This window comes from Artemia franciscana, chromosome 1 (genome assembly GCF_032884065.1).
Source record: "Artemia franciscana chromosome 1, ASM3288406v1, whole genome shotgun sequence".
NCBI classification, from domain to species: domain Eukaryota; kingdom Metazoa; phylum Arthropoda; class Branchiopoda; order Anostraca; family Artemiidae; genus Artemia; species Artemia franciscana.
The window spans coordinates 10,894,859-10,921,418 of NC_088863.1; the positions used below are offsets into that span (position 1 = coordinate 10,894,859).

The 26,560-nt window shown below is 32.9% G+C and overlaps 1 protein-coding gene across 31 annotated transcripts in view; it reads left to right on the top strand.

Moving 5' to 3' along the window:
- LOC136025213 (twitchin-like) overlaps positions 1-26,560 on the top strand; it is a 397,750-nt gene that overhangs the window by 162,022 nt on the left and 209,168 nt on the right. For 20 of the 31 annotated variants that reach the window (XM_065701279.1, XM_065701032.1, XM_065701099.1 and 17 more), the window contains 6 exons: positions 9,955-10,179; positions 11,897-11,971; positions 15,729-15,773; positions 18,060-18,095; positions 23,786-23,933; positions 25,456-25,503. In XM_065701279.1, the coding sequence (XP_065557351.1) occupies positions 9,955-10,179; positions 11,897-11,971; positions 15,729-15,773; positions 18,060-18,095; positions 23,786-23,933; positions 25,456-25,503 (577 nt within the window). The remainder of the gene's footprint in view (positions 1-9,954; positions 10,180-11,896; positions 11,972-15,728; positions 15,774-18,059; positions 18,096-23,785; positions 23,934-25,455; positions 25,504-26,560) is intronic. The other 11 variants (XM_065701090.1, XM_065701219.1, XM_065701068.1 and 8 more) reach the window with 10 other exon arrangements.

Here is a 26,560-nt window from a genome sequence, read left to right on the forward strand (position 1 = left end):
AACTGTTTTACTTTCACATTCATTATTTTTTCCAATTTTGTCACTGAAAAAGGGTTTTTGAATCCTTTTAACATCTGGTCATTTGTTACCCCGTAGTATGTCTCATCGACATTTGAGGTACCCATTTTGTACTTTCTCTGTGGTTTTTCACTTTTTCATTTGGGGTAATTCGTGCGGGGGATTTTCCAGTTGGAATTTTCCGAGGAGAGGAGGGGGTTTCAGAGGTAAGGCCTGGAATTGAGTTTTTATTCAGCCGATAAAAGGTAAAGGATGTAAACTTTCGATTTACTTTTTATGCATCACAAGAAAAAAGTACATTAGATAAAACATTCGGCATTGTCAGAATATTTCACGCACGGCTACAAATCAAGAGGGAAAACTGCCTCTCCTCCATATTTTTACCCGTCTCCTAAATTTTGAAAATACCTTTTTTTTGGTATTTATATTGACAAAATAAAAAAAAAGCAACAAACTTGCCCCCTAGGTTTGGAAAATATGTTTTACCCCCCTTTCTCCCTTAGCTTTTTGTGAATTTACACCCCCGATTCCCTATTTTCTTATTTCCAAATCTAAACCAAAAAAAGGATTGGTTTCACTAAACCTATTTCATTCCATCTTTTGTGAAGAATAACAAATTTAAAGATAGATCGTTAACATAATAGCCATTGACAAAACAATCGTTTTGTTTGTGTTTTTATTTGTAAGTTAGATGGACATGTTTGATGGTAGTGGTATCAATTCACTAAAACTTAGGGGGGGGGTGTTTATTTTCACTATGTATTGGGGCAATTTAGTCGTTTTTTCAAATTTTGTTGATGAAAACACCAAAAAATGTATTTTTCCAAGTCTAGGGAGTGGGGGAAAAATTAGAAGAGATGTCTCCCTATATAATTGACGCTACTGGTTTACGATAAATTAAAAAAAATGTACCTAGATGTAAATTTAGGTGCGACTCTTTTCTCATTTCTAATATTTTTTGGAAATAACTTTTATTTCCTTTGGCTCATTTTTGATGACATTAAATAAAAAAAATAAAAATTTTTAACTGAAAGTAAGGAGTAACATTTAAAATCAAAACTAAAAGAAACTATTCCGTATATGAAGTGTTGCCCCCTCCTCAATACCTTGCTCTTTACGTTAAAGATGTTAGCACTTTGAAAAAAGCTCCCGATTTAAATTAAACAGCCCCTGTGTTTCATTAGCCGCTCTTAAAAAAATGGGACAAGCATTCAAACTTTAGAGTAAAGAGCAAGGTATTGAGGAGGAGGTAACCCTTCGTATGCGGAATAATTTCTGTTGGTTTTGTGTTTTAATGTTGCTCCTTACGTTCGGTTATTGTTTTTTTTAAATTTAATTTCTGTTTGTTTTTCAAATAATGCACGTAATTCTCAGCCTCCATGAAATATACCCCCCCCCGTCAAGTTCCCTCCAGATAGTTCCATCCTCGTTGCAAATCCCTCTCCCGTGTAAAATTTCTTGTTGACGATTCACCCTGAAAAATTATCCTTAGTATTCTTTCATTTGAAAAACACTTCAGTCTCTCATCAACTTCTTGATCACTCTGGAAATGCCCCCCTCCTCCGTAGGAATTTTTCCGGAAATCAAAATACGCGGAAAACAGTCCCCAGATAATTCCCCCGGAACATCTCAATGTGCAAAATTGAGTTAGTAAAGATAAAGCAAGACAATAAAAAAAAATTTCGTATAGGAATTCTGTAAAACCTCCCAGTGTAAAATTTCCATTGGAAAATTCACTCCCCCCAGGAAATTTCTCTCCCCAAGGAAGATTCTCACAATTGAATTCCACCCCAAGCACAAAATTTCCCCGCCCAGAAAAATGTCTGTATACTTCCCAATAACAAATACTATACGTAGACAACTGGCAAATGCCATAACTTACAGTCCTCATCCCACTGACTGTGGGAGGGCCTTTTACTCCTAAAGACGTAGTTATTTGATCTTTCAACTGTACTAAACAAAATCGCTGTCTCAAAATTTTGATCAGGTGGCTTCGGGAAATAAATGGACGTGGGAGGGGGTCACTTATCCTCCAATCTTTTTGTCACTTGGAAAGGACACTAGAACTTTTAATTTTCCTCCAAATGCGCCCTTTCGCGCTCTTCTAGGACCACTATTTCAACACGATCACCCCCGGGAAAAAAAGACAAATAAGACGCATACGTGATCTGTCTTCTGGCAAAAATGGCAAATTCCATGTTTTTGTATATAGGAGCTTGAAAATTCTATAGTAGGGTTGTCGTAAACGCTGAATCTTATGGTTTTTATTTTCATCAAGATGTCTTGAATTTTAGGGGGTGTTTCCCTCCTATTTCAAAAATCTGGCAAATTTTCTCAGGCTCGTAACTTTTGATGGGTAACACGAAACTCGATGAATTCTATATATTTGGAATCAGCATAATAAGCTAATTCTTTTGATGCACCTATGTATATCAAAGTTTTGTTTTTTAGGGTTACGGTCACTATTGAGCCGAGTCACTCCTTACTTACAGTTCGTTACCACGAACTGTTTTAAATAGAAAATTCTGATAAACTTTGTGCTAATAATAGGACTTGGGCTATTCATTAAAGTAGATTGAAATTAAGTAATCTCATAAATGATCACATAAAACATTTAGTAATATGTCAAAAGTATTTGAGTGTTAAACACTATTTTGAGTTTGTTGCACTACTCATTAAATGGAAGCTACAGATGTGCTGAAACTGTAACTTTAATGCAAACTAAATTTATAAGAGAAAGTTGTTATAGAATCAAAGGTATCAGTGTTGCCGATGCTTTGAGATAAATTACGTCGGTTTTCCATCAGAATTCCACCACAAAAGCTTACATAATAAATATAGTCTTGTACGCCATCTTTGTTTCATAGAAAAAAAAATAATAGAATAAACTGAAAAGAAAGACACCCTTTTTTCGATTTACCATTTTACCATTTACCACTTTACCATTCCCGAGAAACTAATTTTCAGTGTTGTTTTTTCGTGTGATGATTAGTTTGGAAATTCTCGAAGATATCTGTTTTTATCACTTTTTCTCTAACGAAACTCCTTTTTCTGTTGTTTTTATGCCTAAGAGGCATAAAAATAACAAATCATCAACAAATCATCACAACTAATCATCACACGAAAAAACAACACTGAAAATTAGTTTCTCGGGAATGGTAAAGTGGTAAATGGTAAAATGGTAAATCGAAAAAAGGGTGTCTTTCTTTTCAGTTTATTTCTTTTTCTGTTGTTTTTATGCCTAAGAGTGAACTAGAGAAGTTTCAAAAGTTTAAAGAAACTAGAACATTACCTGAGGAATATAAACTTTAATTAAATTTACCAGAAATTTTGGATTATACCATAATGTCCTAATATACCGCTTCGTACCAGGACCTACAAATTTTACCAGAAACGAGAAGTAAATTTTACCAGAAACCAGAAGCAGTGGAAAAAAAGTTTCTTTTAAGTAGAAAAAAGTGTCTAATTCCAATTCCGTGTACCATTGGAAAAGTGTGAATAAATCACTGTTTTTTTTGCGATACATCTCAAAAGGGTGGTAATGATATATCCCTTTTCAGTTCAGATATTAATAATAACAAGTTATATGCCATAGTAGGTCGGTCTTGTAAACTCCTCAAGGTCAAAAATAACAGAACTTATAACTTAAAACGTCTTTGCAACTGATTGTATTATTTTATTATTCTTGGCCACTTAAAATACGGGAATGCACTAAAAAAGGGTATGCACATACACTGACCTTAGCACTTAGTCCGTGATCCATAACATTGTAAATATATATTTTCCGAAAGTAAACGGCTTATTTTTTTTATCTGAAGTTTAATTTCACCTAAGGATGCTAAAATAATGGTACATTAACTCAAAATTGTTGAGTATCAGTCTTTAAATCGCCAAAAAACATGTATCCCTAAATATGTATCACCTAATATGTGTGTATCAATGTAAAAAATATGTATCACCTAAGGATGCTAAAATAATGGCATATTAACTCAAAATTGTTGAGCATGAGTCTTTAAATTGCCAAAAAATATGTAACCCTAAATATTTATCACCTAATATGTGTGCATCAATGTAAAAAATATGTATCACCTAAGGATGCTAAAATAATGGCACATTAACTCAAAATTGTTGAGCATCAGTTTTTAAATTGCCAAAAAATATGCATCCCTAAATACGTATCACTTAATATGTGTGTATCAATTTAAAAAATATGTATCACCTAAGGATGCTGAAATAATGGTACATCCACTCAAAATTGTTGAGCATCAGTCTTTAAATCGCCAAAAAATATGTATCCTCACTTTCACATATTGTGAAACTGTTAATATTGAATTCAGGGTTTCAATGTGTCGTTCATTTTGTTCTTTGCAACTCTAGATCAGGGAGTAGGATATAAAATACACCTGGCTAGGTTTGCAATATTTGCATAAAAATAAAATTAAGATAAGATAATCTCTTAAAATATTTTTTAGTCTTTAAATGCATTGACTTTAGTTAACATCACTAATTTTATTTTCCTCGGCCAGTGAAAACAAATTACATTTTTATTTCTCGTTCCCGTTTCCTGAACTCGTTCCCGGTTTCTTTCTCGTTTTCGGTTTCTTGTAACTAGAAACCGCACAGCTTGTAAAACTTGACGATGATAATGCCTGTAGTTTTGGCCAATTTAAAAATGGGACACCAAAATGAACTTTTGGTTTCTATAAATCAATCTCTACATGTACTGTTGAATCTCTTTTATCCTACTGTTTTATTATTATTTTTTTAATTTCTTAGTTTTTGTTGTTGTTTTAGTTTCAGCATCTGGAGGGGAATTTATTGAGAATGTTTACAAAACACATTAAAGTTTATTCACAGCATGTAAAACTTGACGAACGATAATGCCTGTTTCTTTGGCCAATTTAAAAATTAGAAACCAAAATGAACTTTGGTTTCTATAAGCCAATCTCTACATGTATGGTTGAATCTCTTTTATTCTCGTGTTTTATCATTTTTTTTTTTCGTAGTTTTTTTTGTTCGATTTTCAGCATTTAGGAGTAAGTTTATTGAGAATGTTTGCAAAACACATTAAAGTTTATTCACAGCATGTAAAACTTGACGAACGATAATGCCTGTTTCTTTGGCCAATTTAAAAATTGGAAACGAAAATGAACTTTTGGTTTCTATAAGTACTTCTGGACTTTTTTTTCTGCAAACAAATTCACTTGCAACTCAGAACACACTCAATAAGCGAAGTTAGTTTCTTTCGTGAAACAAACTACGATACAGGTACATTTTATGAGAAAATTCGGTTTTAATGCCACAAAGACAAAATTCAAAGACAAAACGTTAGGTTAGGTTAGAAGTCTAATTGTAATTTTACAATTTTCCTAATGAAGTATTATATTTTCATCATGTTTTGTTCTATTTCATTAGCTTTATCGAAAGTTTGGGCTATATATTTGCACATTAGGGGGGTGGGGTGGGTCCATTATATCAAATACCTAACTTAACCTAAACTAACCACCTCTATATATAAAATATATTTAATTAAAATGTACCTTAATCGTAGTTCGTTTCACGAAAGAACCCAACTTCACTTATTGAGTGTGTTCTGAATAATACACAAGTACCACAAAGTCTTCCAGAGAGTTGACTGACAAAGATGATAAAAAAGGAACTATTTACTGGTTATAACGGTAAATAGAAAGTGATAATCTAAAATATGTGATTTTAATGCTAATATATGGATCAAAAGAATTCGCTCTCAAAACTGATTTTGGATTTGTAAATTTAATCATATAAAAAATTACCAATGAAAAGTAATAAGCGTAGGAAGTTCTGGATGCGCCCTTGGTGGCCAGTGACTTCTTTATTCTATTTTTGTGCATTGTGTGACTCATTTTTTGTTTTATTTTCTTATTTTAAACTAATTTGTATGCATTTCGTAAATTGTATTTTGCAAATGAGACTAATTTGCATGAAAATTTATTTTCTTTATTTTAGACTAATTTGCATGAATTTTGGCAGCGAAAGAGTACCGAAGGAACTGGAACAATTTCTGAAAAGCATCTTTCTCTTCTTCCACAAAAGCCTTTCGTGAATTCCAAAAAAGAAGGTCTTACTTATCTAATTGCTAACAGAATAGAAAGTAAAATGCTTCCATCACAAAAAGCCAAACAAATTGAAGATACTAGAAGGAGGAACAAAAGTGGTGACGTTCTTTCAAAAATAGAAAAAATAAAACAACAGACAGATAAAAAGTTGACTCCCACAACGGAGCTTGGGGAGGTAATTGATCGCATCTATGATGAAAGTGAGAAAGTCACGATTGAACAACGACGAAAACGTTTCGAATTTATTGAGAATGCAGCCAAACAGAAAAATGTCATTCCTCAGAAGACAAAAATCAACGAAGCAAAACTATCAGTAGAGAAAGAAAATAAAAAAACGGATCCCATCGATATTAGTTACAAAAGTCTCCAGTCCACTGTTGATTCTAACTCCAGCCTCCAAGAAAGAATGATACATTTTATTGACGATAAAATATTGCCAGATGAAGATACTTGCCAAGAAAATGACAGCGAGATAACATTGGTTCATAGGGATAAATTAGAATCATCCAAGCCTCTTAGAGATAAAATTAGGCGTCTTTCTTTGCCAGCAAAAACTTGTAAACCGCCAAAGCTTCCCCCGAAAATTTTTATGCCATATGGTGACACGGTCTCTGAAGTGTCGACACCTGTCGATGATCGAGGATCATTCCATGATCTGTTTTCTTTACCTGAAGCACTTTCACCAAGTTCAATATGCTCTGAGCCATCGACCAGATTCCCGTTTAAAACAATTGCTGTTGACCGTAAGCCAAGCTCATTGTTTAAGAGCACTTCAAATCTTTGCGTCAACGGGTTTACTGTTACTGTATCAGAGTTAGAGATTATTTACAAGGTCAGTTCATGGAAATAGTTTTAAGATCACACTGCTGCTTCTATTAGATCACAAAGCTTTCGATTTTCTCTTCCTGCTTCCTTCTGCTTCCTTCTGTTGCACAAAGCTTATTGCCTAGCCTGACCCATTTGTTTGTGGGTTATAGCGTGTCACAGGTTATAAAATGTCTGGATGAAAACTAAAATAGCTTCAATCAAATGTCGCTTTCTTGTCGCTTTAAATGTTGCCTTCTTACAGCTTCTTCCCGTCCATCGCTCCTCATCTAGCCTCCTACAAAAAGTTGGCTACTAATTTTGTTAACCCAATGCAAAATAGCGGCAGTTAAGAAAAAAAATACTTCTGTTTTTAAAATAGTATTTGAAAGATTGAAACGTTAAAAAAAATCAAAGATTCAAAATTTCTAATCTTCCTGTATTTTCTATTTTAAGGTATTATTTAATTTTTTTCTAAAATCATTTTATCATCCACAAAGGAAATAAAACCCAAATGTCCTTATTCACCTTTGTTTCTAATTGACCCTTGTTGCTTGGTTTTTCTCTTTGAAATTGTTTATTCTTTAAGCATATTCAATCTGTTTATCATTATTTTTAACTTAATTTAACTGGCTACTTTGTTGAAGTTTTCTTTCTTTTCCTTTAACATCGATGTCGATGTAGGAAGAGTTTTACCCTTTAAAACTAATTTTATTCTTTAAATTCAAAAAATAGAGCTAAACAGGAGTGGATTTTTATAAGAGGTGGAGGTTAGTGATACTAATTCATGAAAATGTAGGGGGCAAAATTTTTTTGAATTTTTGAAATGGATATGAAAAATGATTTTCTTTTCAAACTTAGCAGGGAGGAGGGGATATTTCTCTTTTTAAGAGTTTTTAACTGAAATTATAAAATAAGGTATTTTTCAAATACCTTTGCCCCGCCCTCATATTGGCAACCCTGGACTACGGATATCATTTTGAATGCAAAAATTTCTGAATTGTATGAAAATACAAGAAAGAAGAAAACAAGAAATAATTTTTTAGGGGGGGGTCCCCCACACTCGAATTAGTATTTATTCTGAATGAATCATACTTTGTTCTGCAATTGACGATTTTTCAAACTCGGGTTAATTCTCCTCTTGCTTCTATCTTCGCCTTTTCTATCTCTTTTGTTGGTCTTGCTGTGGTAAAGCTGTTGAGGTTCCAAGGATGTTGGTCGCATCATTATCATTTTGAAAGTAACTTACTCCTGGCTAAAGCTGTTTAGAGATGGATCTTTGCGAATACACGTAAAGCTCTCCAAGTTGACGACGCGAAGGATTGGTATTTGAAACTCTTTTGATTGTCTGTCAATTCACAATGATTGATAACTGATGGATGTGTTTACGCCGCAAAGGGATTTGTATCGGAAAGCGCTTCTCTGCCGTCCAAAATTATTTTGATATGTGCCACAATTCTAACAGGAGGTGAAAGATAATTGAGCTGACCCGTTTTGAAAAATTGACCTACGACTCAAAAAGATTAGTGATCGGGATACAATTTTGTAGTGGAAAAATATGAAGCTTAAAATATATGAAAGTATAAGAACTGACATTCTACAAATTCTACTTAAAATATATTTCCAATTTAATGCTAAGATTTTATGAACTTACGTCGGAAAGAAAAATCAGGAATACAAGATACATACAAAATTGGATTAAATTACAAATAACATTAATCAATTCATTAAGATTTAATTGACTTCCGACAATACCGTAAAATAAAGCAGTTCAATAAAGCATCCCAGCAGCACGTCGAATATAGCATCAAAAGAGGGCTGTTAATTGATTAATTTTAATTTAATTACAATTAAATTAACATATTTGTAAGCTTTAGTTTTTGTTTCGTTAAATCACACTAAACCAGTAAACCTCAGGTGTTGCTATTGACCATGTACCTACTTACTTTACTTGTCCCACATCACAAGCCCTTGGCTCTTCGTGGCATTCGGGACACGGCGACATGTTTACCTCCAGGTAGGTCTATTTGCGGTTAATGGCTCGTCATTCGATAATCAGTCTCGATTCCAACGTGTGCCATAATTGATGATAGATAAGCGTTTTCTCTTTAAGCACTCCCTTGCTTCTTTTTCGGTAGCAACGAGAGACATTTAAAGGTATTGCCTTCGGCATCATGTCATCATGGCATCGTGGTGTCTGGCCAAATCACCAATCATGGAAATCCCATCACTAGGTGATTTGACTTGTTCATAAATTCAAGCTGTTGATATAGAAGCCATAATTATAAGCTTCTGAACAGTTTAGTATTTGACGGGACTTTGCGTTTTCGAATTCGCAGGATCTACATGAATCAAGGTAGCAGAGCAGTACTTCGCACTGTATAGAGAACTTTCAACTTATGGTCGGAATCAAGACAAAGCCTTTAAAATGCTTAATCTTAATGACGAACTAGTCAATCGTGCATACTGAGTGGCATAATTGCCTTTCACACATTTCTTTAGAACAAATATGATTTCATATGCTGATAGTCTTATAAACTTTGTCTGCATAGTGCAAAGGATCTACTATATTGACGAAATCTTCAGAATCAAAATGAATTTTAGAAGAAATATAATCTTGTTGACAAACGGATTAATTTTAGCTACTAAACGTTTTCCCTGAAGGTATGCATATAGAGCACATATAAAATTGAAGATAGTATGATAGTACTTTGGACATTTTGCATATTTCTTAACAGATTGGAGAACTCTTTGGATGAACTCTTCACGGAAACTTAACAGAGGAAATCCACTCTGATTACTACATAATAGTTTTTGAATTTAGAAAATGAACATAAGAGGATAAGGTTTGTTGGCCCAGATTGTGTCTATAGAACATACATTATCAATCTTAGCGAAGGTGGTATGAGGTTACTTTGCATGTTACGCATGATTCTTCAGTATATTGACGACTGTGCATGTTTTGATTACAGTACTTAACCAAAAGTGATTTGTTGAACAGCAAATTTTTGAAATAAAGAAGTTGAAATTTTAACAGTCTGAAACTCCGCCACCACAGCTTGAAACGCTTCCAGTAAAGTTAAAGAAAAAGGAAAAGGAGCTTGGTCCTAAAATCGAAGTTTCTAGTGACGCAGAGTCATCACCAACCGGAAGTAGAAGAGGTTCGTTTCAAGTAGGTGGATCTGGACCTCCTAGCAGAAGGGGATCTCTGATCCCACCTGAAGATCAGCAGAGAAGACCATCTTTAATCATTTCAGACGAGGTAATCTTTGATTGCTATTGCTTTCGCTTTCGTTTTTCAATAGGTCTAAATTTAACTGTCATTCAGTTTTCAGCTTAAAGTTTCAGCTTAAGCTTGGAGCAATTTATTAATTTTGAGTAGGTCATGAGTATCATTGTTGATTGTTGTTTATTTTCGATTTTCTGTCACTAAAATATTTCTATTGTGGTTCTGTGATAATCGAGTTCCTACCACAACGCAGTGCAAAAAAATTCTAAGAGATAAGTTCTTAAGATTTGTATGCGATATGTATAAAATATTTCTTAAGGCTCGTTAAGTATTAGTTACATAGTCGGATCCAGAACTTTTGTTTGGGGAGAGGGGCGAAGGGTACAAATGACTTTTAAAAACGCATGCAAAATGTTTCTTATGCATTTTATTACGTTTTTATGAGCCAGACAAATATCTAGGAGGGTGGTGACGTTCAAACCCCCTAAACTCTCCCATGAATACGGCTTTGATTAATTGTATTCGTATTCTCAGACAGAGAGACAAAAACGTTAAGAAATACCTAAGAATAAAAACTTTCATTGAGACTATACAGGCAATTATGTAAAGCAGAAAATAAAATTTTAGAATAAAAAAAGTCAATAAAAATATATACGAAGGAAAGAAATGTAAAGCAAAAGAGAAAAATCAAAATTTCTTAGGTTGGGAGTAATTGAGTATACTGCTTATGGTGGAAATGGCATAAAAAAATCCTCCTTCTTTCAAAAGCTATAAGCTTGCTGAAGTATAAGTTTATGAGGAAATATCAAGAGCTAGTTTATATATATAATTAGAGATCAAACTAAAAAATTAATTGCAGGTTAAAGCCAAAATTAAAAGATACATTCATCACTTACACTCAGAAAAGGGACAAAGTGCTGTTTCTGTTGTTGCTCCTCAGCTACCTTATTTTTCGTAAATCTTTGTCAGAATGTTCTTAATATGTGTGTTGTAGTAAAAAATGATGTGTTAAATAATTTTTTTACTTTAATGCTGTTGTTACTAAAACTTTTTATTCATCCTTAGATTTTTTTATTGGTATTTTAATTTCTGCCTTTATAAGTTGTTAAAGTTTATCTATTTAAATATATAATATACCATCTATATCACATTCGGAAAATGGGTCAAAACGTAGATTCTGTGCACTTTGCGGTTTTTACTAGGTGGATTTAAAGTTGGGAAGCTGCCACCATAAATCCAGTAAATCCATGGCCTCTCAAACTGAGGCATTTTCAAATAACAAACTAGATTCTTCCAACAAGAATTACTATCACCAGTGGAGCACAAAATTCTATAAAACCCGTTTCTAAGACTGGATTGTCAAATCCAGTGGAGCACAAATTCTATAAAACCCGTTTCTAAAACTGGATTGTCAAATCCAGTGGGGCATAGAATTGTATAAGACCCGTTTCTAAAACTAGATTGTCAATCAAACTGGAGAAAAGCAAGTTTATTAACCCAAACCATAACCAAGCAAAATCTACAGTCTTTTTTTGAGTAAGTTTCTGAAATTCTGGATTATAAACTCATGATCCAGATTATCTGTGGAGCTCAGATTATTGCAGATTAAGATTAAGCAGATTATTTCTATGCTCTTGAGTATGAGTACCACATCAAAATTATAATCTGGATTACGATTTTAAAATCTTGTCGGTCAACGAAGATGACCTCTGTTTGTCGGATACTGACTAATCCCTTGTTTTTAAAATAGCGAAAGATGACGATTGACTCCGAGACGGGGAAGCCCCGCCGGCTTCGCATGGGTGAGCAGTTGGAAGTAACTCAGGTCAGAAGATGCGTTCTGATCACGCTTTTTAGGTTGAACCAAGGGGCAGCACATTCAATAATCTATTCATATTTTCCAGCACAATTAACACTTATCTCTCATCTTTTGTTTGTTTTTGTCCAAAATTCTATAGCGAGGAAATATGCTTGTTTTTATCTTCTGCTCCAGTTTGAATTTTAAGCATGTTTCAAATTACGGATGATCGACTCTTAGATAGGGAGGCTACATCAACTTCGCACGAGAGGGCAGCTTGAAGTAACTTAATTCAGAAGATGTGTTCTGATCACGCTTTTTGTTTGAACAAAGGGGAGCACATTGAATAATCTTTTCGCATTTTTAGGCACATTTAACATTTATCTTTTACATTTGTGTCTTTTTTCTTCTGTAACTAAGAATGCTCGCTCGACTTTTTATTTACGACCCCCCGAACGTCAATAAGAGATTTCTCTTACGACCCCCTTACGACCCCCAGGACGTCAATAAGAGATTTCCTTTTCCTTCCTATTTTAATTTTGCCAACCAAAATGGGTGTTCAAGTCAGCCTATTGTTTTCAGAAAGTAAATTTCAATGTTTGACAAAAAAAAAAGAAAGAGAATAAATATAATTATTGACTAGATCAAAAATGTGTTTGCAAAAAGGAAAATCAAAGAAATGAAAGAACTACTTCCCTCATTGATACCAGTACATACTGATGTCATAACAAAATAGGAAGATCATAGTCTTCTGTTTGTTTATGCGCTTTGGAAACTCTCTAGAAAAACTAAAAAGAATCTGCCATGTAGCTTTGATAGGCATAATTTTAACCCCAAATATGTGTACATTATATATTTTTATTATATTAATCTAATAATAATATAATTTTCTATTAATAATATAATTATAATATAAAATGATAATAATAATAATGATAATATATTGATCTTATAATAATATAATCGTTATATGTAATAATATAAAAATATATTTCTAAACTAAGCATTTTTCTAGTTTGAACGTAGAATATGTAGAACATGATATTTCATTGCTAACAAAGACCAAAAGTTCTGCTCTAGGAGGGGTGACAGACTATCTATCAGTAAATAAGATCACATCATTTTTATACAATTCTGAAAATAAGGGTTATGCCAGCTTTGCTTCTCACTGAGACTATCTATCTTGGCTTTACTCCAATTAGCCATTGCTCTCAAGTTTTTCATCACTTCCATCAAGTTGGCTTTAATTCACTTCCACCAGTGATTTGAATCAGTGAATCGAGTCCGTTGATTTTTGAATTAAAAACAACCTTTCGGAAGTGATGAAAAACTTGAGAGTCGTGGCTAATTGGAGTAAAACCAAGACAGATTTTCTCAGTGAGAGGCGAAACTTGCATAATTCTTTTTCAGAATTGTATAAAAATGACGCCATTTCACTTATTGATAGTAAGGACAACACATAGTCACGACAATGACAGGTCATGGTCAAGACAACACAATAATAAACAATTAACAAATGAACATCCATTCAGCGTAGTTACAACTACTTCTCTTTATCTATAGATTTAAAAATTCTCTAGAAAAATAAAAAGATTCTGCCATGTATGGTCCATGTACATAATTTATAGTTTTAATTTTACATTAGTTTCATTTTATACGGCCCATTTATTTCCTTAAACACGGTTTATTCGCCCTTATTAAGTGGATACGTTTCAATCTGAATCTTCATTATGAGATCTGAATTCTGAATTCTTCATTTCACTCTGAAGCTTGAGGAGACAAATCTCCTGGATTCCTAAGACCAGTCTAGGCATTAACCTGGGATATCTTTTTTAAACACTTTGATCAGCAACTTTTCAACCGAATGCCGTATTAAAAAAAAACACAACTCAGAAAAATGCATACTACCATACTAGGAAGTGTGCTGAAATATACTAAGGGATTCAGTACCTCAGGCTTTATTATCAAAGAGCAAGCTAGAGAATTACTATTGTATTCTCTATTTCATTCTAAAAAAAATAATTTCAGATCTAGTCAGAGTATGGATAACTGGAAAATATTGTTTAAATTTAGTTTAAGAGCGCAAATACGAAATAGAATTTGTATACCAGTCGTGAGCAACCCCACACGTAATTGGGGCGTTTAAAAAAAAATGGGACCCTTAGTAAAGTATACCGAATGCCAATTTGTCACAATTTTTGAAACATCTCCGTGTTTTGACATATTTTTACTTCCATGGCGATAGTTCATAATATGTTGAAAAAGTATATGTCCTTTATATGTATATATAAAGTATATGTCTATATGTTCCATAGCAAACATTTCTACGAATTTGAGGCCCACTGAAGATGTTAGATCGATGCCTAGTCGAATTCACCAAATATTATTCATAGTCCCTTTAAAAAAATACCCTCACTGTTTCTCGGTGATTTTTTTAACACTGAATATTCTCCTACCTGTCTTCAGAGTCGCCACCTCTAGTGGTTTATCACTATTTTTAGTGATTTCTTATACTGTTTAAACAAAAATAATCACTAAATCAGCACATAAATCACTAGATTATTGGAGAAAATCACTAAATCGACCATAAAACCACCGAAATCTTGTGATTTTCTTCCTCGTTGAGTGGCAACCCCCTGCTTGTCTTACGACACCTATATATATATATATATATATATATATATATATATATATATATATATATATATATATATATATATATATATATATATATATATATATATATATATATATATATATATATATAAATATATATATGTCCTTTTTGGGGACCCTGCTTGGTCGTCTCACACCATCACAATAGTCACTTCAAACCCTTTTTACCAGTCACTTCCCACACACAAAATATTTTTAAACCTCAATATTGACTAGGTTTTATCTCACACATTAAATGAAATACACTTGATTACATGCATTCACAGATTTAGTATGAATATAGACCCTCTTCTTTTAGTGTGTTTAAATTTGAAAAGAAAGAAAAAAAGTATTTCCGTGAAAAATGAAGAGCGAATTTGACAAACAAACGTAGAAACTAAGCTTAAAACAAGCAGAAATTAAAATGAATAACAAAATCATGCTTTAAATAAACATGGATTACCGCAAATAAGGGGAGTGTCAACGCCCTAAAGCCCCGAAGGGTCTGAATTCATTTGGAATGAAGCTCTAAAATTGAAATTTTTGACCAAATTTTCCAGTTTTTCTTGAGAGATTCTTCAAATCAGTAGAAACAGGGGGTTTTAACCTAACTCCTGTTCGTTTGGAGTTAAATTGATTTTTGATTAATTTAATAATTGAATTATTTAATTATTTATATTTTATATAATATTATTATATTAATTATTATTTTATAAAATAATTATTATATAATTAATTATAATTTATAATAATTATATTAATTATTTATTTATATTTATTTTAATTATTTATATTAATTAATATTAATTATTATTATATAATTAATTATTATATTATATAATAATTATTATATTATAATAATATTATAATATATTATTATGATAATTTAATTATTTTTGAGAGCATTGCTAATATCTGAGATAGTTTATGCCCTTACATATGGAAATTTCATCAAAACAAGACACTTTAGAATTTAATTCTGAACAAAATCGCTTGATGGCCGATTTTCAAACACTAGTTTATGATGTTCATCCAATTCGTTTGAATCATTTGTCATTTGAAAAATATTTAGTAACCACTAAGAACTACTCAATGCTGAATAGTTAATTAATAGTATTTAATTATTTAGGATCATAGAAAACTTCGCCCTGGCGAAGTTGTGGATGATAAGAAGGTGAGGTGTTGTATATTTTTTAGTCTGCAACGCCTTTTATTTTTTGGTTCCTCATTATTTTTATTTCAGCTTGTATTGTTTCCTTTTTTTTCTTTTTTTTTTATATAATATGATATTTGCAAGACATCAAACACCTACGGATTCTTATGGTCTGAGAAAAAAGTTGATGCTTTTTGACTTGGATAAATCAACACAACATTTATGAACTTGTCACTTTTTGAGTGCTAAAAAATAATAATACATAATTTGCTATCCTACATTACAAATCACCTCCTTTTTCTTGGAATTTAAAATGTCAAAAATAAGAATAAAATTTAATATTCTTATAAATTATGTCTTGCAATATGTTAATTTTGTTGTTCATTTTTTTTGCGTTTGGTGCAAATTATTCGCTTATAAATTTTTTTTTTAAGTATGGCTTTTTTTCACAAGCTTATCTGTCTCAAAATCATTAACTTGTGTTTTATATTTTTTTTTGGCATAATTTTCGCTATATTATTTGGTTACTAATTTTTTTTGCTTCTTTTATCTTATTTATTTAAAACGAATGTTTCTTTCGGTTTGTAACAATATATTCATTTATTTATCAGTTGGACACTCCCTTGCTCCTTATTTATTTAGTGTATGTGCAGTTAATCGTCTTTATTCAATTAAAGCATTAAATGTTTTGATTTACAGTAACTAAATATTTCAGTTATTTTTTTCATGTAGGTTTTAAAAAGAAAGCTGAAACCTTCCAAACATATAGATTTGTCACGATGTTTTTGCCTCATTTTCTAGGTTACATCTTTCACAGGAATGTTCCTTTATTTCTCGATTCGTTCTTAGTTCTTGCTTTGTACCTTTTGCTAGTGTTTTATACTCTATTCTTAATATTTTGGTTTCAATTTTTTCCTCTAACATAAACACCATAGGATATTAACAAATCAAACTGCCAGAAAACTTTAGAGGAAAACTACATCCGCTACCTAGCAAGTTTATTTTAGCTATAATGATGGCTTGTATATCAGGACCAAAGAATATGAATAACTTACAAGAGTCGGAACTTGTGCTAGTGTCTCCAAAAATAACCCTCAACCCCATCTTGTATTTGCTGACAATTGTTTTTTTTTTAAGTGTAGCATTAATAATGATTAATTTATTATATTTAGTCGTTAAAATTGGTGTATTAACAAGTGTCTGATCTCAGTTCGTGACGTAAAAAGATTACAAAGCTTGAAAAATGGCATTTGTCGCCAAACACCAGATGGCATTGATGTTCTAGTTGCCAGTGATAGCACCAGTTTCCACTCTAATAAGTTATCCATGCTCTTTGGTCAGGGCTATTACTCCATTAAAATTAAATATGCTATTTTATTAACAAAGTAATACCTTCGGAAAAGTTGGAAACAATTACTAATATTGTTTGCATATATAGCGGGTGGTAACATTGATAAAGAGCAGGTTACAAAGTCGGTACCTATTATTAAGAAATCGTTTTCAAAATATTCGTTTATAATTATATTATTAAACGCTGTTAATGCTTATAATATTAATCAATCGATAAATACTGGCAACAGAAAAAGATTAATAGAAGGTTTAGATCCAATTTGAAATCTACAAATACGAAACCAACATATAATTTATTGGATTCTTAATCGTAATGTTAGGATAGCAAGAAAATAATAAACTACACGAGGGATTGATGACTCCAGTTTTTCATCCTAAGATTTTCAATTTTGATAAAAGACTAATTGTTCGTTCTTGAGTATTCATTAATTCAGATATAAGAAATAACATTTCTGGCCCAGGTACTTGAGTGGCATTATGCCACTGCGGCATAATGGCCATATGTCACTAACTCAGGCACTACGTACGAAATTTTATATGCTAAGTGGTCAAGTTACGTTGCTTTCCAAGACAGCAGACTAATATGAACTAAAGCCCAATTTTAACGACTGTTCTGCTTAAAAATTTTCAATTATACATTAGTTTTCTTTAATCTTCTTTTGTAATTCTCTTCTTTTTTTTTACTGATAACACCCGTCGTGAAGATAGTGAAAAGAACAGTTTTTTTATTGTTTCTTTTTACTATTGTCTTCTGTTAAAAATTCAATAAACAAAATTATCCCTCTTTCTACATCTATACCCCATTTTCTTAGTACTACTTGGGGTGCGAGTGTTTTTAAATTCTACCCGAAAAAATTTCGAGGTATTAAAGTCCTCATTACTTCCCAATGGTCTCTGTACCGTTAATTAATATGTGTGTCCGTTGATTAATTCATGCGTATTCTTTTTCTTCTGCAGAAAGGCCGGCCTGGCGAAATGGGTGATAAACCTCAGGTTAGCAGCTTTGAGAGTGACATTGTCGTCGGTTGTATTTAGTTATGACGTCACGTACTTCTGTGTGAATTGTACATTCATGGTGTGTTGTTACCATCCGTAAACTTACCCTTTTGGTATACTTATAAAAACAGGGCCACCGATAGGTAGGAGTAAATACCTTGGCTTGGGAATTGGCTGGATTGATTGTTTTGACTTGTTTCGATATAAACAACAATAAATGTACCTTGAAGATAAGAGGAGGCTGGATTTTTTTTTCGCAATTCTTAACAGTCACATGGGAGAATAATATACGTCTTCGAAATTTAAAACAGCAATTGAGGATAAATTTAAGAAAATCCTTGACATTTAACCTTTTTTTGCTTTTCACTTTTATAATCCTTATTCCCATAAGAACAATAGGCAGAGGAATATCTTGGCTTGAAAATATCTGGCTATTTTTTTCAGGAAATTCGTCATACCTATACTTTGAAAAGACTGTACTGGGATTTCGGGTACTTCATTATTCTTACAGAATATACAAAAGTAGGTTTAGCGGTTCTACGAATGGGTTTCCTTTGAAGAAATCCGTTTTTAATTCTTTTGAAACTTTTGTTGGGCAGAAAGGTGCCATTTTCGTATTTTGGTTTAGCTCCTGAAACGAATCCAAGACTTTTTATATTTTCTGTTCAGGGAAAAGTAACAGTCTTTTGGGCATCTCTTGTAAATTGAAGATAACACCAAGAACAAAACACATAAAATCAAAGAAACTTTTCAGTTAATTGTGCAGAGCAACATACATAGTACTGCAGTATATGGCAAATAATAGTTTTGGAGTATGTGCTTGGCCATGAATGTCATCGTGAACCAACTGTGGCCGGCTAGGTGCTTATCTGGCTATTCAGACAATTCGTCTGCAGTAATATTTATAGCCTTAGCCAATCTGGCCCCAGCAACTCCCACACCATCATCTAAATGAAGATGTGGGGAATTCTATCAGGGGATGAGCAACTCCTTTGTTCTCACTGTGTTAAAACTGATTGTTCATGTATCATACAGATTCTCAATATTCTGGAGACCTGCTTATAGGGATAGAAATATATTTGTTGTGTTTGAGGGGCCGTATGGGCTGGTGACAACACAATAGTTGTGTGCTGTCCACAATTTGGTGACGGTTCGCTAGGTTGTCCCCCATATCATGGATATACGCCAGGATGCTAGAAAAGTGGAACCTAGCATACTACCATACAACCAAGGTTTACCCTTTTCTTAACCAAATGCCTAAAGAACAGAAGGTCGTCAAATACAGCCTTCACAAAACAGCTAAATGATAAGCTCTCAACCCTACCATATAGCTGATTTAAAACTTCATTTTGTTTGAGATTTTTTACGGGGAGGGGGGCTCTGCCTAACACTTTAAAGAACCTCAAATGCCGAAGACCGTAACATCAAGCTATTTCCTTGACAAAACAGAGCGATTAGTTTTATTCTCCTTTTTTGCTATTAGCTTTTCAGAGAAATATCGGAAATTCTCTGACTCTAACTGAAATCTGGCTTTTGGTACCCGGGTCATTGTTCTCTTGGATCTTGGATCAGTGCTTTCTAGCAATATAAAATGTCTAATTCTTATGACTTTACGTTTCTGACTCTTGGTGGGAGTGGGGTAAATAAATAGACAAATATCCCATATTTCTGTCTACATACTACTGGCTTTTGGTTTTTATTAAATAAAAAAAAACAAGTTTTTTCAACTGAAAGTAAGGAGCAACATTAAAACTTAAAACGAACAGAAATTACTTCGTATATAAAAGGGGCTGCTTCTTCATCAACGCCCCGCTCTTTACGCTATTGTTTGACTCTTTCTCTCAACTCTTCTTTTTAAAACAGTAAAAAACTTTAGCGTAAAGAGCGGGGCGTTGATGAGGAAGCAGCCCCTTTCATATACGAAGTAATTTCTGTTCGTTTTCAGTTTCAATGTTGCTCCTTACTTTCAGTTGAAAAAACTTGTTTTTTCATAATTTTGATCGAATGATTTTGAGAAAAAAGAGCGGGGGAGGAAGCCTAGTTGCCCTCCAATCTTTTGGTTAATAAAAAGGCAACTAGAACTTTTAATTTTTTACGAATCTTTTTATTAGTAAAAGATATACGTAACTTATAAACTAGCTTACGTAAAGAATTTTTTATTCTCATGTTTTTATTACACATATGAGAGGGTTCGCCCCCTCGTCGGTACCTCTCTCTTTACACTAAATCTTAAATTTTGGCCCAATTCAGTAAGAATGACCCCTGAATCACCAAAGCCGTAGAATAAATAGTTGACATTACTAAAAATACTTTAGCGTAAAGAGCGAGGTATAAGGAGGAGGTGAGCCCCTCATATGGGTAATAATTTCTGTTCGTTTTAAGTTTTAATGCTGCTCCTTACTTCCAGCTGAAAAACAAACTTTTTCATATTTATATTTTCATTGTTTTTTTTTTTTTTGAAATAATGCTAGTAAATCCTGCGCTCCCTTCATGGAAGTTTTCTTCCCCCATGACAAATTCCTCGATGGAAAGTTCCCCCAGTATATCCCCCTCTTTTCAACCCCTCCTCCAACCAAAAAATCCTCCTGAAAACACCTGTACACTTCCCAATAACCATTACTATATGTAAGCACTGGTCAAAGTTTGTAACTTGTAGCCCCTCCCACTGGGACTGTGGAGGAGTAAGTCGTCCCCAAAGACATAGTTATAAGGTTTTTCGACTACGCTGAATAAAATGCCTGTCTCAGAATTTTGATCCGTTGACTCTGGGAAAATAATTAGCGTGGGAGGGGGCCTAAGTGCCCTCCAATTTTTTTGGTCACTTAAAAAAGGCACTAGAACTTTTCATTTCCGTTAGAATGAGCCCTCTCGCAACATTCTAGGACAACTGGGTCGATACGATCACCCCTGAAAAAAAAAAAAAACACGCAACCGTGATCTGCCTTCTGGCAAAAAATACAAAATTCCACATTTTTGTAGATAGGAGCTTGAAACGTCTACAGTAGGGTTCTCTGATACGCTGAATTTGATGATGTAATTTTCGTTAAGATTCTATGACTTTTAGGGGGTGTTTCCTCCTATTTTCTAAAATAACACAAATTTTCTCAGGCTCGTAACTTTTGGTGCGTAAGACTAAACTTGATGAAACTTATATATTTAAAACCAGCATTAAAATGCGATTCTTTTGATGTAGCTATTGGTATCAAAATTCCATTTTTAGAGTTTTGGTTTCTATTGAGCCGGGTCGCTCCTTACTACAGTTCGTTACCACGAATTGTTTGATTTTAACGATTTTCGCAAGTAATTATCCAACTATCCATGGCCATCTACACTGTCAAGGCCATCTACGCTGTGGCCATCATAATGTCAAGCCATCCACACTACCGTTCTTAAATTTGCTGAGCGTTTAGTTCTCGTTACTTTACAATTGTGACTCTTGATGGGGGTGGGAAATAGGAGTTAAATCAATGGATAAACATCCATATTTCCTTCTATGCAATGATCCCATTTGTGTCCACTTTCGGACTGGTGTGCCATCTATATTACCTTAATGATTTTCCTGAGCATCATAGTTAAGAATTAGTAGCAGGTGCCTCTAAGGTACCGAAGAGGTATCTAAGGTGCAAAGAGCCCCGATCCGGGTACTGAAGAAACAACTATAGTTCTAAGAAAATTCTTATTATATTCTTTACTTCATTATATAATATCTATTTCTATTGTATATTATTGTTTTTATTATTATTATTATTATTTTATTATTTTTATTAATATTTTCATTTTAAAGTGGTCTTGGGGTCTTTGGTTTATAAAACTTGTTGCTGTAAATGTGTGATCCAATCTCAGTTGTGCAACTACTGGAATCCATCTCTTTAAAGTTCGTTTTGTGGAATGGGTCTATTTTAAAATTAAAACCTCTGTTTGCAGGAAATCTGGTAGATGTTTGTGTTATATACACAGTTCATGAGTGACAACTATACTTCATTACCAAAATTAGAACTATAGCGAATTACCAAAACCCAATGCACCATTTTACGGATGGGAACAACACATCATTGTATTAGCTATAATCCCACTGTTTTGTAACATCACGTTAATCATTCGTAGTTTTGCACACAAATTGGTAGTTATTTAGACTAGAAAATGTGTTCTATTGCACCAAGATAAATTTTGTATTTTGATTTCGTTCCTATCCTATTTGGATTAAAAAAGAAAAAAAAAACAAAGAAAAAAAATCACTTTCATACTTATAATTTCCATTTTCATTGTATGCTCAGTTTGTTTTGCTTTGTTGTTACCAATTTAGATTTCGTTTGATTGCTGTTGTTTTTTGTTTTGTTTCTTTTTTTGTTTTCCTTATTCAGTCAATTTTTTGTTATACTTCATATTTTAAAATGGGATATTAAAAATTCAGTTGCATTTCTAAATTTTTTTTATAAATATCTTTTTTATTTCTTTTTTAACTCTTATCCGTTAATTTCTATGAGTTTTTATAGTTTCCATTGAATTTATTATATAATTTCTATTTTCACTGCATGCTCAGTTTGTTTTGTTTTGTTGTTACCACTTTAGATTTTGTTTGGTTGCTGTTGTTTTTTGTTTCGTTTGTTTTTCGTTTTCCTTATGCAGTCAATCCTTTGTCATATTTCATATTCTAAAATGTGATATTGAAAATTCAGTTCCAATTTCAATTTTTTTTTTTATAAATCCCTTTTTTTATTTTTTTTTTAACTCTTCCCCATTAATTTCTATTAGTTTTTTATATTTTGGTTGAAACTTTTATTTAACTTTTTAAAATCCTTTCTTCTATCATTTCTATTGCTCATAAGCAAAAGTCTCTTATTTTTTTCAAGTAGTTTTGTCCCCCCTAAAGCAAATAAATTTTTTGTGTGAAATTTTTCTCCTTTTAAAAACCAAGCTTTGTAGTTCAAAAATATAAAATTAGGGCTTTCAGCACAATACCAAAATTTTAGTTTTCTCTTGAAATATTTAAGCTAGGTTCTCACAGAAAACGAATTTTGCTTCAGTTAATATCTCTTTGATAGCCAAACTTTGCTCAGTCGATGAAAAGTTTTAAGTTGGTGAATATTCGTTTTGCTTCTTTCCCATATCAGAGTTGAAAAAATCGCTTCTCCGGCTGACGAAACAGTTTAAAGTATGCAAAAATTTCCTGTTTATCCTCTGGTGAAAATGTAAGATTTCCATTTTTTTTAGGATAAGTTTTCAGACAAGTCTTTTCACTATCCTTAAATTCATAGTTTTTCCTAGCTCACTTCCCCCCAAAATAAAAATTGGACTCTTGATATTCTCAACGACAATAACATTCATGAGTACGCGAACACATTTTGATACACAAATCATTTTCTGCAAGGTTTTTTTAGATCTTTTAAAATATGATTTTATTTTGGAGAAATTACGGGGAACTCCAAAAAATCTGGGAATAATAGAAACACAGGAAACTTCAGAGAATGCCACTTTAAATGACATATGCTAGTCAGAAAACAATTTGGTTACTATCGTTCGACAAAATGGTTTTCTGTCAAAACTTCGCTTAACTGTTCATAACACATTATATGAACACACTGTTCATATGAACACACTGTTCATATAACACACTGTTCATATAACACACTGTTCATACCACATTAATTTTGATTGCAAGAAAACTTATAGCTTGTGTTTTTTAATAGCGTCGCCGACCTAGCTCTGATGTACGCCGACCAAGTGTTGCCGAAATTGAAGAGAAGATTGACAAGCCGTCAACTCCACTACGCCCAGTTGGCCAACCAGGCCCTCCATCCATTGTTGATATACAAGAAAACTATTCAGCAGTAGAAGGTACTTTTTCATTTAAAAGTGAAATTGACCTATAGTATTTTTTTGGGGGGGGGATTAATATATGAAGAGACAGAAGTCAGTTATTGAGGCTAAATTGAAAATTCAGAAGCCGCTTTATTACAAGACGTCCGATTAATTTATTATTTTTATTTGTAGATGTCACAGAGAGTATTAGCACCGCAGTGAAGGCCCATCATAATTCTGAACTGAATATCTGAAATTGGATAAAACTGAAACTCAAACTAATTCTAAAAGCAATTTACAAAAAAAATTTTCTTACTCAAAATATTGACTACCCTAAACTGTTAAACATCTGTTTCGAATAAAGGGTATGGATTCGGTTTTCACGCTTTATATCTGAGTTTGTTTTACATATATTTTTTTTAAATTAACAACAATTTGCATTTATTAAATGAATAAATGTCATACCGAGTATGCACACAATATTTTTCCTGTAAGTGAGTCAATTTGTACCTTTTTGCTGTTGTGACACATTGATGATATATTTAATTATTTGATGACCCGAGTATGATGGGAGATCGCTTACAATCCAGTCTTCTTCCAATCTTCCATCCTGGGAAGAAATTATTGTTTCTAACACCTACTTTTTTTTTGTTAGAAAAGTGAAGGTTGGGCCCTCAGATTAAATTCCTCCCTCGTCAGGTACACCAGAAGCTCATATTTCCTTTCACTTATTTTTGAACTCCCAATAACATGTGGTACGCATTGACATTGCAAAAAAATAATTGTAGGAAATTAAATAAAAGGGAGGGGATAATTATCCGAAAATAACTATATTCTCTTTTTTTGTCTTCCTGTCAACTAGGGTATTGAAACGAAAAAATATTTTGCTTAAAAGAAATATTTCTGACCTGTCAGGTGAAAATTGTCAACGAGAGAACGGATGTCGATGGTTAGTTCAGACGCTTTTCAAATAAAAAAGTTTCTCCTGATGTCCAACTGCAACTGACTAAGCTCCCTGCTTAGTCAGACTGTAATCCCACTTCCCATTATATTGCATTATATTTTATATTCAGAAGAGCCTTGGAAGATTCCAGAAGATTTTACATTCAGTTAGACATACTAGCCAGAACTTGTATACTGATCACAACTTTTATTTCAAATAAAGGGTTTGAGCACCGCATATCTCGCTTCGTTATTTTTTGTTGATTTCTAGACCGAACTTACCGTCTTTGATTAGAACTCAGCATTGACGAACTGAGGTTCTGCTCTTTTTTTACTTTCCACCCTTCCTGCGTTCCCCAAATATCATTTTGGACTTTTAATCCAACATTTGGATTTTGGATTGGACTTTTAATCAATCCAAAAAACAAACAATCCTTTTGCTTTTCTTATTCTGCCTTGGATATTACATTTTACATTATTCTAGATTACACATTCTACAATTTATACTTATACATTCTACATCTTTCTGCTTCTCTTTTCTACATTATATACATTGATATTCGTATTTTATATTCGTTGTTGCATATCCATGTGCTAACTTTTAACCTATTTTTAGGACCTTTGATGGGTACATTGATTATGTTCTACAGAACGGTACCATCGAGTAAGCGTAAAAATAAACAATCCTTCTGCTTTTTTGAATCTATAAGTTTGAAAGCTTCTTTCATATACACTTCTTTACTTGAAAAATCAAACTTCAATTACGGTCCTGTGGAAATAGATCGTTAACCTCTCTGTTTAGAGGAAAACAGGGTTTGCACCTCTCTATTTCTCTAGCTTTGAAAGGTCTCTTTTGTATAAGCCTATTTACTTGAAAATACTAATTGCAATAGACTGCATGTGGATGTAGATCTTTACGACTCAAAAAGGAAACGAGCCTTGTATCTTTATAAATCTGTAAACTCGGAAGCATCTTTTATGCACACCTCTTTACTTGAAAAATCAAACCAACATACTTACGTGTGAAGATAGGCTGTTACTTTTCGGTTCAGAGGAAAACAAGCGTTGCACCTCTTTTCTATAAGTTTGAAAGCTTCTTTTATATACACCTCTTTACTTGAATTTCAAACTTCAAAATACGGTCCTGTGGAAATAGACCATTAACCTCTTCGTTTAGAGGAAAACTAGCTTTGCACCTCTCTATATCTCTAGCTTCGAAAGCCTCTTTGATATAAGCCTCTTTACTTGAAAATTCCATCGCAATAGACGGCCATGTGGATGTAGATCTTTACGACTAAAAGAGGAAACGAGCCTTGTATGTTTATAAATCTATAAGTTTGGAAGCTTCTTTTATGCACACCCCTTTTCTTGAAAAATCAAACCAACATACTTACGTGTGACGATAGGTTGTTACCTTCCGGTTCAGAGGAAAACAAGCGTTGAACCTCTCTTTTATAAGTTTGAAAGCTTTCCTTATATAAACATCTTTGTTTGAAAAACCCAGCTGAAATAGAAAGCCATTTGGACATAGATCGTTACTTCTCAAAGAAAAACAATCTTTATACCTTTCTAAATGAATAATTTTGAAAGCTTCTTTCATGTACACCTCTTTAAAGGTACATCTTTAATTAAAAAAAAACTTTAATAAACATATGGGTACATATGGGTATAAACCATTACTTTTCATTTTAGATTAATGCTTTTCATATAAAGAGTGAAAC